The following is a 13,323-nucleotide window of genomic DNA, read 5'->3' on the forward strand; positions in this document are numbered from 1 at the left end:
TAACATTCGGCATGTATATATCTTCTACATAAACCATTTACCTTTTTGTCTTGCAGGGGCATCTAACGATTCCGAAGTCTGAGGCTATTAGTGCAGACCAGATTCCTGCAGGAATTAGCAGGGCTCGGAATTGTCCACAAGGTGGAAGGCCATTTCTAAATCATCTACTGCAGCACAGCATGCAGGTGTCTGCTGGAAAGATCAATTACATGAGCAATGATAAAACATGAACACACTTTCCAAGATCCTTTAGAAAGTGGCTCTGTGATTATTGCAGAATTTGAAATAAGCCGCTCACCCACACGTCTAACCTGTGCCGACCCGCTGGTTTTCATTTGTGTCAGTTAATGGCTCTCATTACGTGCAGTTAATCCAAATGCATGATTCTTGTTGGAAAAGTCAGGTTGTCACAAACACCAGTTGCTTCACACAGACAGGTGGATGTGACTTTGCTTTGAACGCACACCAACGCCGATTAGTGCTTCTGCATGATACCCGTTACATCCATGAATCCATTATCTAACTACTGCTTCCAACCGGGGGTCGCAGGGGAGCCGGGGCCAATCCTGGTACCCCCCTGCCGAGACGCCAGTCCATCGCAGGGCAGACAGACACGCACTCATACTCACGCCAGGGCCAGTTCTCCCAGAGGCCACTGTACGTCTTTGAGTTGTCAAGGAAACCAGAACACCAGGAGAAAGCCCATGCATGCACGTGGAGAACATGCTAACTCCACACAGACAGCACCCCAGGTCCATAATTAAACCCAGGGCCCCAGTGATGCAAGGGAGCAGTCCTAACCACTAAAAAAGGCTCCATTCAGCCCGTCCAGCCCATTTAGAAGCTAGTGCTCAGGGACCCATCCAGATGCTTCTTGAACCAGGGTACGAACACAGGCATGCAGTGATCCTAGTACATATCTCATTGATAAGAAATGCTTCCTTACAGGTTCCTGGACACTCCACTCAAAGTGATTTACAGGCAATGGGGCTCCCCTCCACCACCGCCAGTGTGTACCCCCACCTGGATGATGCGACGGCAGCCATAGTGGACTGCTGAAGCCAGTTCAGAGAGGGGGATTATTAGGAGGCACTGCTCTGTGCTGGCTGGCCATTTTCATTTTCAAATAAGACAAGACAAGTGTCTTCGTCTTGGGAGGTCTGTGGCTCAGAAGAGCCACTCGGCAGAGTGGCGCAGCGGAAGCGTGCTGGGCCGAAACTATCGAAACTATCCTCTGCTATCCACATTTCATCAGTTTCCCTTCAGGATCAATAAAGTCTTATCTATCTTCTCTGCGATACGTGTGAATCGGACTGTGGACTAAGAAGTATATTGTTTGTCTTCCCTTGCAGTTTTTACTGTTTCGCACACGCTGCTCCTGAGACAGTAACTGGAGCTGCGTTCTACGAAGAGTGAGAGGGTCCTTCGTGCGTCGATTTCCGCACGTGGCTTCAGCAGCGTGCGAGCCGCCCTGCGCGCTGCTCTCTCGTGTGGATTGTCTGTCTTTAGTCCTGTGTGTCATACGAGTGACAGAGTTGCCCTTTTTGTGATGTGAAAGATGGGTGATATTGTCCAGGGCCCTCACGTGCTTTGGAATATGCTGGCTGCCTTTGTGAACAATCCACTGTTCTGCTTTTCTGGCAATTTCATACAATGGAGCCCTTCTGCTCACTGATGTTATCAGGTCTCTGAGGCCACAAGAGTTTGAACCCACCCTACAGGAGTGGAGAGAGGTCTGCTGTTACGTCGAAAACTACCTCTGATACACAGGGTGCGACCAAACCCGAAAAACCATTTCTGGTGTTCAGCCAAGGTGAGGCCAGATTTTCTGTGATATATTCTATGTTTTATGTGCTTTTCTAAACAAAAAACGACTATTTTTGTATTCTTAGTAAATGCCTTCTAGTCTGTGTACATGTGTTTGTCTTGCTGAGTGAGATCAGGGGAATTTTGCTTTGGGCAAGAGGGAAAAAAACCTATATTCATCACTGGATTCCCCAGAGTCTGTAGCTCCAAAGTGTAGCATTATCTTCATCGCCTGAGGAGTGAATTTGCTTGAAATGCCCTTGGGTTGCCAAGATTGTTCGGGAGTTAAGTGTTTAATGGAGTTGATACAGCTGTGAGTTTCCAGCATCATCTGCACCTGCTGGGTTATCTTCTTCCTTCAGGTCTCTACAGAACCCGTAGCTCCTGGTGTAGCTGGGTTCAAGTTTTCCTTTGTAAGAATCAGGCGTCAGGCGTGTCCAAGCCAGAGGCTGACAGCACGGCTCATCTCGGCTCCTGCCTCACCTCCTGTAGCGTGTGGAGGAGAGAGAGAGAAGAGAGATGCAGCTATCCTGCTAGCCATGATCACTGTGCGGACGAGTGCTATAGAATTCCTGCTGCTTGGGTTCCCCTGCGGGAAAGTGAACAGTCTCTGTGGACACTGCCTGGAAAAGTCTCCCATTGGCCATTTGGGATCTCAGGTTAAATTCCCAGCAAAATCTTTACAGCACAGTGTGTTAAGTGCTCTATATTGATTTCATGTGTAGAAGAAACAACAGTTCCAAATGAGAGGAGATCTTTCAGTCCATGTAGGACTTACGTATAGAAGTATACATGACACATTTTCGATTTAACACAGAGATTCTAAGCATCACAGCACAAGTTCACTTTGACATTTGTTAAAGATTTAGTTTTACACTTGAGAGTGTAAAACTCAGTATTTGGTTGCATATCCCTTTGAGTCAGACCCGCGTGATTGAGTGACCCACTGAGTCTCGAATCTCCCTGTGTGGTCATTTGTGTTGCTTTGCAGCAGCTACTTCTTGCTTGTGATTGGGCTGTTCTGGCCTTACTTATTTCTACAGCAAGTGCATGCTCACTCCTAGCTTAATGTGGAAGATCGACCTGGGCGGTCTAATATTTGTCTCCTGTTGTCTCCTCCTGATGAAATCTTTGGTGGCAGTGGCTTTGAGTTTGGGCTCATTATCATGCTGTGTAGTGAAGCTCTTCCCAGTAAGAATGGAAGCAACTTCTTCTACATACTGTAAGCAGAAAAGCTGCTTCTGTAAAATTCAGATTGCAAACTTCATTCTAGTGCTGCAGTCACTGGGTGAGCCAGTTCCAGAGGTGGCTGCGCTTGCCCAGGCACGAGGCATGGACTGGCAGCGGATCGCAGTTCCTTCATGGTCCAGGAAGAATCGATGTGTGCTTCTGCTCCTCTGGGAGCTTCTTTCTGGGCACTGCACAAGAAGCACCCTCCCGGCTCTTTAAACCGATTTAGAAAAACTACCATTTCTTCTCCCTGTAAAAACAGTGACCCTGAACAAATGCAGCTTTTCTCTTGCAACACTTTGCTATTTTCCTTTTGAACCAGAGATGAAGGAATTGGCCTTTCGATACCTCACGATGTAGCACTTTTAGTTGAAACTGCATTTTCACCCGCTCCTCCTCTCCCACCCGTCCACCATTGCTGCCGTCCCCTCATGGGCTTCCCTGTCGCTGCCTCAGCAGGCGGGGTGCGGGCCCTGGGTCCTCTGCGTGTCGTGCCGCGGCCCTGCAGAGCAGGAGATGTCGTCGAGGTCGGAGCTGGCTCGCTGCGGCCGCGTGACTGTGGAGTTCGAGATCGAAGAGGCTCGAGAGGCCCGAGAGGCCCGAGACAGGAAGGCCAGAAGTATTTCAGGTGAGGCCTTTCTGAATTCGTGTGGTTGTTTGCTCTTTCACCTTATTCTGCAGGAAGGCACGGTGCACTGGATTCGTGTTGTAGCAGCAGGGTGGATCAGCTGCCTCACAGCTCCGGGGTCCTGGGTTTGATTCCAGAACGAAGAGCTGTTCCTGAGGAGTCTGCATGTCCTTCATGGCCACATGGCCCTCCTCCCCCCTCCCAGTACTGTCCTGAGTTCATCTGGGCACGTGTGTGTGTGTGTGTGTGTGTGTGTGTGTGTGTGTGTGTGTGAGTGAGTGAGTGGGTACAGTATGTGCCCCAGGAGGAACTGGTGTCCTGTCCATGATGTTGTCCCAGCTTGGTGTGAATGATGCTGTGTGTTCTAGGTTAGGGTCCATATTTACCATGACTGTCAAGAATATAATAGTTATAAAATTATTATATGATTAATTATTTAATAAAAGTAGATGTGAATTGTCTTTATCAGACACTATTCCACTGTTATCAAGAGCTCCATGCTGGCTTTCCTGTTGTGAATGAAACTACCGACAATGCTGCTGCTTTAGGGCAACTTGATCTTATAATAATGGATTTCCAAAATGAAATACTGTTACTGTTACTTAAATAGTTAAGATTCCAGTTCATATTTACCTTGTGCACTTCTCATTTGGTATCTCCTTGTTTCACTTCTCTTCTTGCAGGATCAGCTCTGATCTACCTCAGGGGGCCCAAGTTCCTGATTTATGTCAGTGGTGCATTGTCAATGTGGGTAAGAGGACAGCCATTGCCTCCGACGTTATAGTATTAGAAAACGAAGACAGTCAGTGGCTGTGTGCTGCAGTACTGAAAAGCCACCATGACAGCGCAGATGTGAAGCGGGCTGTAGAAGGATTAATATTACAGGGATATTTGTGAAGTCCTGAGTAGAACTGGAGAACAGTCCAACATCGTGACTCAGCTGTTACCAGTTACCAGTGCAGTCCTTTGGCTTTACACTAAACTAGGAGCAGTGAGTGCTGTAGATGCCGGTGCGGTTCACAGGTGCTGTCCCAGGCGAGGATACCGAGAAAGACATGCTCATGGTTCACCTGGCTGGGCTCCTGCACACAAGCTGTCTTCGTCTCCGCATGGGAGAAATCCTCCTCCCAGTGGTGGCGTAGGGCCGGCTCTGGGGCTGCTCAGACCCACGCTCCATCTGCTTTCCCGCAGGGCGACCGCATGTGGCACTTCGCCATCTCCGTCTTCCTCATCGAGCTCTACGGCCACAACCTGCTGCTGACGGCTGTCTTCGGCCTGGTGGTCGCCGGCTCTGTGCTGCTGCTCGGGGCTCTGATAGGCGACTGGGTGGACAGGAACCCCAGAAACAAAGGTAGCGTACGTCTTCACCAGCAGGCGTGCCTGCAGGACTTCGGCTCTGTGGCGCTCGTCAGTGCTGGGGTGGCTCTCTCCTGGGCTGCGCTGGAAGAAACTGCACGGCCTCAGTGCAGGAAACAGATTTGGCTTCTCTAAAGACCTGTTGCCACTGCTAACAGCTTTACTGTTTCCAGAGGTGGAATAAATGTGATAGACTGAAAATAACGAATTAATAACGCAACAGTGGAATTTGAGGGTAAGATGCGCCCCTTTGTTTTCATTCTAACTTCATGACACTAGACACTAGTGTTTGCAAAAACAGACTAAGAATAATAGCTAAAAATAATATGGCATTGTAAATTCCACCTTAACTCTGTTCTTTGTTGCTTGATAATGTTTTCTGGCCATCTTTTTTTGATTTTACTACATATTTGCTTAAATGTCTCCATCCTGTAAGGAGCTACTGGTGATTTCAATACCACTACCTGAGTACAGTGCTTCTGTGTAATCTCAGATGTCACTTACGCCTTGAACAGCAGAGTGGATGCAGAGTGTTGCATGTTTGTGCTCTAAAGAGCTCTGGAAGCTTCTGAGAAGGTACTGCTGGCCTCCTGGATACACCACTTCTAAGCGAAGTACATCTGTTTTGTGTTTTCTCGGCTGTAGTTGCCCACGCATCCTTGTTCATTCAGAACATTTCAGTCACCATGTGCAGCATTGTGTTGATGCTGGTGTTTTCAAACAAGCAGTGGATTGAACGAGTCTGGGACGGCTGGTTAACGGTGAGTGTTCCTTTACCCCAGCTTCTCACGTTTCGCTTTCATTACTTATTCAGTTAATTGGCTGAATAATTAACGAGAATCTGTGGCTGCCCATGTTTCAGTTTATGACGATATTATGCTCTCTGTGCGAATTGCCAACCCATATTTTGGATGTAGCCTCAAAGAAGCATGAAGAGGCCTAAAGCCTGATCAAAGAGACTGAAGAATCTCATCTTTAACCCCCCACATCTTCCAATCTAGCATGTCTAAATAGCAAGTGAGAAGTCATCTGCTGAACAGCATGTGTGCACAACAGGTTTCCATTTTTGGTGAGTTACTAAGGAGAGTAATGCTCTCTAGATGCATTATAAAAACAGAAAACAGACATCTTCATTAAAAGATTCTCATTCGTTTTAATCAAAAGATTGACAAAACATATAGAAATCTTAAAACAGTTGCAAAAATTCCTTGACATCCAAAATGTATTTTCCCCATCAGAAATACAGACATTCCCAAAGAATGTGTTCTTTGAACGATTGGTCAGAATGTGTCTGTAGTGGAGTCCTCACTTGAGCTCAGCTGCCATGTGAACCAGAGTCATCAGCGAGTCACAGCAGATGTGGTTTGCTCTTTTGACTTCTTAGACTACAAACACTTCATTTTCTGCTGATTCTCCGTTTATTAAAACCTGTTTATTATAACAGATTATCTAAATGTTTATACATATATGGTGTAATATACACAGTATACACGTGTACACACAGGGAGGCTGTAGCAGTTGTCAGATATGTGTAATGCTATTATGTAAAGATTTTTACTGAATGGAAGGTGTTATTGTATTGTCTGAAACCATGCTCTGAGTAGTAAAAACAATCACCGAACATTTTTAAGAAACAGGAAAATGAGAATTTCCTGATGACTTTCCAAATAACAAGATCTCAGAGGAAACTGCAAATTGTAGTAATACTTAAAAGATTATTTTTTTTAAATAAGACTTGATGTTGATACGTAGTGTCTTATTTAACATGTTGCGTCACACAACTCACAAAAGGTGGTTTGTTATACGGTGGTGATCATCCTGGCAGATGTGGCTAACCTCGCCAGCACAGCCCTCACCATCGCTATCCAGAGGGACTGGATTGTCGTCATCACTGGCTACAACCGGGGTCACCTTGCAGGTGAGACCTGCTCTGCAGAGCGCCACACTGCTCCTGGTCTGAGCCACATTTCCCAGAATGCTCTGGGGACTCATTCGGTCAACAGACGGTCCCTCTATACCAATAACTGGGCAGCTAGGCTGCCGCATGCTTCTCAAAAATATCTCTGTATCAAAAGCAACTTTCTCTCACAAACACTTTCACAGTTTCTCTCTGAGACTCTTTTCAAAACACCTCTTTCCCAAAAATCTCACATGTGCTCACGTTCCACCCACTGGTCATTGTGTCAGCTCCTTCTCCTGTTGCTGCCAGGTACTTCACAGTGTCTGCTCTGTGTCACTAGGTGGTGGATGTGGAATGACTTCAGCTTTTGGTGGTCTTTGAAATTGTCATGTGACTGAGGATGGCAGCTCATCCCCCACAGCATCCTGGGGAATGTGGTTCACACAAGGACCTCCATCTTTTTCTGTACCTACCGCCCTCTAACATAAGGCACATCATTCTAGCAAAACCTGCAGAGATGCACAGCACACTGCTGGGTTGCAGTAGAGCAGTAGCACACAGCTTGATGCTACACAGCAACACAGGATCACACTGTTCTTTCAAGAGCTGGGAATGGGACTGGGGGCCAGCCAGTGGCTAGAAACACTGACTGTCACACATGAAAGGTGTTGCTGCGTGGTTTAGAAACATGTGCCCTGTCTAGACTCTGGTGCCGCTGTGCTTGTGGCTCTGAGGTCTGACCACGCCTTCCCCTTTGCCCTCCTCAGGAATGAACGCCACCATGAGAAGAATTGATCAAGTCACCAACATCCTGGCTCCTCTGGCAGTGGGGCAGGTGATGACCTTGGCGTCCAATGTGGTTGGGTGTGGCTTCATCCTTGGCTGGAACCTGGTGTCCTTGATCGTGGAGTTTATCTTCCTGTCCAGAGTGTACCGAATTGTCCCTGCCTTATCCCTGAAGCCCACAGCTGAAGAGAGTCAGGATCCGAGCCTGGAGGAGAAGACTGCAAAGAAGCAGGGTCAGTGGAACAAAATGCCGGTGGCGATTTTCCCATTGTGTCCTGTGTCCTGATCCGACATTGCTGCACACTTTCACAACGCAGTAGACACACTGAAATGTGTTCTTTAATTTTCTGCTAATGAGCAGAAGAAACCTTGTTGTGGGAATCATTGAAGGAAAGGAAAGGGCTCAACGGGCCCTTGCTCGGGGTGCAGGTTGAGTTCTGTAGTCCACACAGCACTGGTCTGAGCTTGGGCAGTGCCTTGTGCCAGCTGTGACTGCAGTTCCTCGAGCCAGGGTCCGACAGCTGCTGCTAGTCCTGGGCACCTTGAGGCTTTCAACATGAAGCTTAGTTTCAGGACAAAGTCCTTCTCCTCCTTCTGCTGGTTATACGGATAGCTCCGGAGTGGGATTGATCATAAATCAGGAGTTCCAAAATGAAAAGACCTTTTAATTTACGGATAAATCTTTCATGGGTTGTTAAGCATTGGAGTGTAGGAGAGTAGTCCAGTCAGTGCTGCGTGGTGCTCAGCCGCAGGGAAATGAGAGTTCCTCTGTTCCATTGCAGGGGCTCCCCCGGTCCCTGGGGGCTCAGAGCTCCCAGAAGGGAGCTGCGAAGGCAGCCGGGAGCGAGGGGCCGCCGCCCTGCCGCTGTGCCTCCAGAGGCTCCGGGGCCTGATCGGCACCTGCCGCGACGGCTGGAGGGCGTACTACAGGCAGCCGGTCTTCCTGACGGGCATGGGCCTGGCGTTCCTCTACACCACCGTGCTGGGGTTCGACTGCATCACCACTGGCTACGCCTACACTCAGGGCATCAGCGGGTCCCTGCTCAGCCTGCTCATGGGCGTCTCCGCCATCGCGGGGCTCATGGGGACGGTGATCTTCACCAAGCTGAGGAGGCTCTACGGCCTGGTCACCACTGGGGTCATCTCCAGCTGCCTGCACCTGGGCTGTCTGATGCTGTGTGTGGTGTCGGTCTTTGCCCCCGGCAGCCCCCTGGACCTCAGCCTGCTGGGCCCCAGCACGGGCGCGAACTCCTCGGCCACGGGGGGCCCTACGGGGCCCCGGCCGAAGCACACGTACCCCCTGCAGGGCAGCAGCAACCAGCCCCTGCTCCCCGACCGCTCCTCCATCCACTGGACGAACAACACGGTGCTCCTGGAGAACGTGCCCTCGGGCACGGCCCCCGAGTCCTACACCTCCATCATCCTGCTCTTCCTGGGCGTCATCACGGCCCGGATCGGTGAGTCGGGTGGGCGAGTGTACTCAGAGGGTGGTGGGAGTGTGGATCAAGCTGCCCCGCCAGGTGGTTCCCAGTGGTGTTTTGGCTTCTATCAAGAGACAGCTGGAGAGCTCCTGGGATCAACGAACCACTGACCATCCACCGGGCCAGATGGGCAGAAAGGCCCCCCCTCGTCTGTAACCTTTCCCAAATGTGTTGAAATACCGGCGGTAAAAAAGAAAAGGAAAAATCTGACGTTTAGTAACTGTTTCTGAAACTGATTTTTGTTATTTTTGTTTCAAGATTGAGTTGGTAACAGAACAGATCTGTCTGTAATTATAAAGGTTATTTACTGTATTATTACAGATAAATAAGATAAGAGAAAAGAAAGGCATAATAATGAAAACAATAATGGTACTGTAATAACTTCAATGAGGCTCAAGTTATTAACTTAGATTTGACTTTGCTAAAAGCTAAAATGTCCCATATAGTGTATAATTTCATTACTTGTTGTAGGACTGACTTTCAAGTCTTTATCTTTAGAGTCTGAGCGCACACTATGACAAGATCAGACAGGATGGCCACCCTGGCTGTCGTCAGGCTGGTCTGAGCGAAAGTCCGTATTTGCTGTTCCAGGAGAGGGTCTGGTGTTTAGATGGCCACGTTAATGAGCTGTGAGCCCATGAAGGAACAGTGGGCCGCCGTATGATGGAGTGGAGGTGGTCCTGGACGATACCAGCCGGAGCAGTGCGGGCGAACTGACCATCAGTCATGTTGTTCCCACAGGCCTGTGGTCCTTCGACCTGACCGTCACCCAGCTCCTGCAGGAGAGCATCTGTGAGTCGGAGAGGGGGGTGGTGAATGGGGTGCAGAGCTCCATGAACTACCTGATGGACCTGCTGCACTTCGTCATGGTGATATCGGCCCCCCAGCCCCAGCACTTCGGGGTGCTGGTCCTCGTCTCCGTGCTCTTCATCACCACTGGGCACACCATGTACTTCGTGTATGCCAGGAAGGCCAGGAGAAGACACGGGCCCGACACGTAGGCAGAGGCAGAGACCTCCACTCGCGCGGACTCCTCACGCCAGTGAAATGGATGTCTTTTCCAGTGCTCTCCTCCTTCATATCGCCATTCATTCCCACCCATGACTGCAGCTCCAGCAGATCCCGTCTCCCACCCCTGCCGCTGCCCGGGACGCCAGTGAAGAGGACTGGGAAGCACAGCGCCTGCCGGTGGGGAGGAGAGGAGGCGGAGCTGAGGGCAGCCCCAGGCCAGCACACCGGCCTCGTCGTAGAAACCGCCTCTCCGCCCGAGACTCTGCCACGAGAAGACTAACTCATCCCAGGAGCCTGGGAATCCAACTTCATGAGCTTTACATCCATCGTCACAGCAACTGAAAGCTGCAAAAACGAAAGAAGTTAACATTGATTAGCTGAACGGTTCGACCCAAATATTACATCCCCCTTGCAGCTGATTGACGTGAGTCTAACGTTAAACACAGCGAAATATTTCAGTTGGTATCGGCATCAGCTCGGTATGATGTTGTTTGACAGCAAAAAGAAAACGTTTAAAGGTCATGTAAAACCAGGTCTTCCTTGAAGAACTGTTTGTGATGGTTACTTCACAGTTTACTCAGAAGCTGTACACATCTTTCCACGGAAAACTGGTGTGATGGTAATTTCAGGCTTGTATTACATTGGAATAAGCATTGGGGGAGATTGTTCTGTTTCGGGCTACTGTCATATCACTTCATTTGCAGAGTGAATGAAATCCAACCAGTCACATCTCCATCAGCATCGAGCAGCATCAGCAGATGGTCAGAAGAGAACAAAACTCAACCAGGCTGTTTTCAAACTGGCTGTCATCATGAAATATATGACATCGTAGAAGTTAAAGCTAGTTTTCAGTTCATAAAGATAGCAAATACCTGTTTTTCTCTTCTGATCGTACACAAGGTCTTAGATTCTAGAATATAATTGTCTGGAGATCAGCAGAATTACATTGTGCTTATAAGTATTCAGGTATTCATTAGATAAATGTGTTTTGAAGGGAACAGATGAGCTTTTGAGCGTGATTTAGAACAAACCTGAGACTCTTGGGGAGTTTCATTTCTAATTGTTCATGTATCAGATAAGAACAACCCAGGAAAGACTAAAATAACACAATGAAAGATAGGACTCAAGGAAATTGATTCTGTAAAGATGAATAGTCCCCACCACATGACCTTCTGGAGAAAGAGTTGATTTAACTTGGTGCAATGTTAAGAACATACAGGGCTCTGTCTTTGTGTGTGGTTACTAGTACATAGACCTGGATCTCTTATTTCCTCCAAGTCTGGATACTTGAGTACTAGGTTAGCATCAAAAGATCGTGTTCATATTTATTCTAGGATATCTATGCATTGCTATATTGTTTGAAAATCATGTGTCTGAATAATGCACACTGGCTAATCTACTCTATTCATAATGTAAACCTTGTCTATCTATACAATGTTTCCACCTGGCACAGCCATTCATATTGTCAACATCAGTACAGTATATTGAAGTTTTATTTAAAAGACAACAGTCTTGTATTTTAATTTTTTTCAGTTTTATTTCATTCTACAATGCTCTGTAAAATGATTTCCTAGTTATGGAAAGACCTTTTTACACTTTTGGCTGTTCTGTGGAAGGTGGTTTAATAAACATGACCACGATGAACTTGACAAAGCTTATTTTTTTCACAGAGTTACCAGTACACAGCCATCATGAATTATCTCATATCAACTCTCTTGTCATTCAGCCTGGAAAACGTCAGTGTTCAGTTTTAAGCAGAACACGACAGAAGAACTCTTCTCGTACCATAACGTCTTCCCTCTTCGATCTGGGCCTTGTCTCTCACTTCAGATCTTTGCAGTCTGTGGTTTTTTGCTGAGGCTCCTTTTCCGGCCCCTGACTTTGGCCGATTCCGTCCGCAGGAGCGGTGTGGTCTGTGCCCTGAGCGCCGCGAGCTCTGGTCGGACCTAGATGACAGCTTTCTGGTTTGAGCACAGTTTCCAGCCACGACAAGACAATGTGCTGCTAAATCCTGCAGCTTATCCTCTATTATTGACATTAATCAGAATAATTCTCACCCGTAACCGGTTTCACCACTGCCTCACCACCCCACCGCAGTAGTGCCTCACACTGCTGCCTCACAATGCCTCAACACCACACCACAATCCTGCCCCACAATGTCTCAACACCACACCACAATCCTGCCCCACGCTGCCTCACACTACTGCCTCAACACCACACCACAATCCTGCCTCACACCACTGCCTCAACACCACACCACAATCCTGCCCCACACTGCCTCACACTGTCTCAACACCACACCACAATCCTGCCCCACACTGCCTCACACTGTCTCAACACCACACCACAATCCTGCCCCACACTGCCTCACACTGCCTCAACACCACACCACAATCCTGCCCCACACTGCCTCACACTGTCTCAACACCACACCACAATCCTGCCCCACACTGCCTCACACTGTCTCAACACCACACCACAATCCTGCCTCACACTACTGCCTCACACTACTGCCTCAACACCACACCACAATCCTGCCTCACACTGCCTCAACACCACACCACAATCCTGCCCCACACTGCCTCACACTGTCTCAACACCACACCACAATCCTGCCTCACACTGCCTCAACACCACACCACAATCCTGCCCCACACTGCCTCACACTGTCTCAACACCACACCACAATCCTGCCTCACACTGTCTCAACACCACACCACAATCCTGCCCCACACTGCCCCACACTGTCTCAACACCACACCACAATCCTGCCCCACACTGCCTCACACTGCCTCAACACCACACCACAATCCTGCCTCACACTACTGCCTCACACTACTGCCTCAACACCACACCACAATCCTGCCTCACACTACTGCCTCAACACCACACCACAATCCTGCCTCACACTGCCTCACACTGCCTCAACACCACACCACAATCCTGCCCCACACTGCCTCACACTGCCTCAACACCACACCACAATCCTGCCCCACACTGCTGCCGGAGTCTTTGCACTGGCTTCCTGTCAGGATTTGTGTTGATTTTTAAATGTCCTAAAATGCTTCTTCTCCCAGTTAAGGCTCTAGTCGGCCCATGGCCCCAGTATCTAGAGGGAGCTGTGT

The 13,323-nt window shown here is 48.7% G+C and overlaps 1 protein-coding gene across 1 annotated transcript; it reads left to right on the forward strand.

Moving 5' to 3' along the window:
• The first annotated feature begins 1,287 nt into the window (after nt 1–1,287).
• Nucleotides 1,288–11,851, forward strand: LOC148650824 (ferroportin). The gene is made up of 9 exons (XM_088600390.1): nt 1,288–1,813; nt 3,496–3,664; nt 4,348–4,415; nt 4,856–5,015; nt 5,666–5,781; nt 6,812–6,938; nt 7,688–7,939; nt 8,489–9,163; nt 9,929–11,851. Exons 2-9 carry the CDS (start codon nt 3,553–3,555, stop codon nt 10,186–10,188), a joined length of 1,770 nt encoding a protein of 589 aa, XP_088456516.1. The 5' UTR covers nt 1,288–1,813; nt 3,496–3,552; the 3' UTR covers nt 10,189–11,851.
• Nucleotides 11,852–13,323: the final 1,472 nt, after the last annotated feature.

The sequence above is a fragment of the Lepisosteus platostomus genome, chromosome 12, assembly GCF_059453375.1.
Source record: "Lepisosteus platostomus isolate fLepPlt1 chromosome 12, fLepPlt1.hap1, whole genome shotgun sequence".
NCBI lineage: Eukaryota > Metazoa > Chordata > Actinopteri > Semionotiformes > Lepisosteidae > Lepisosteus > Lepisosteus platostomus.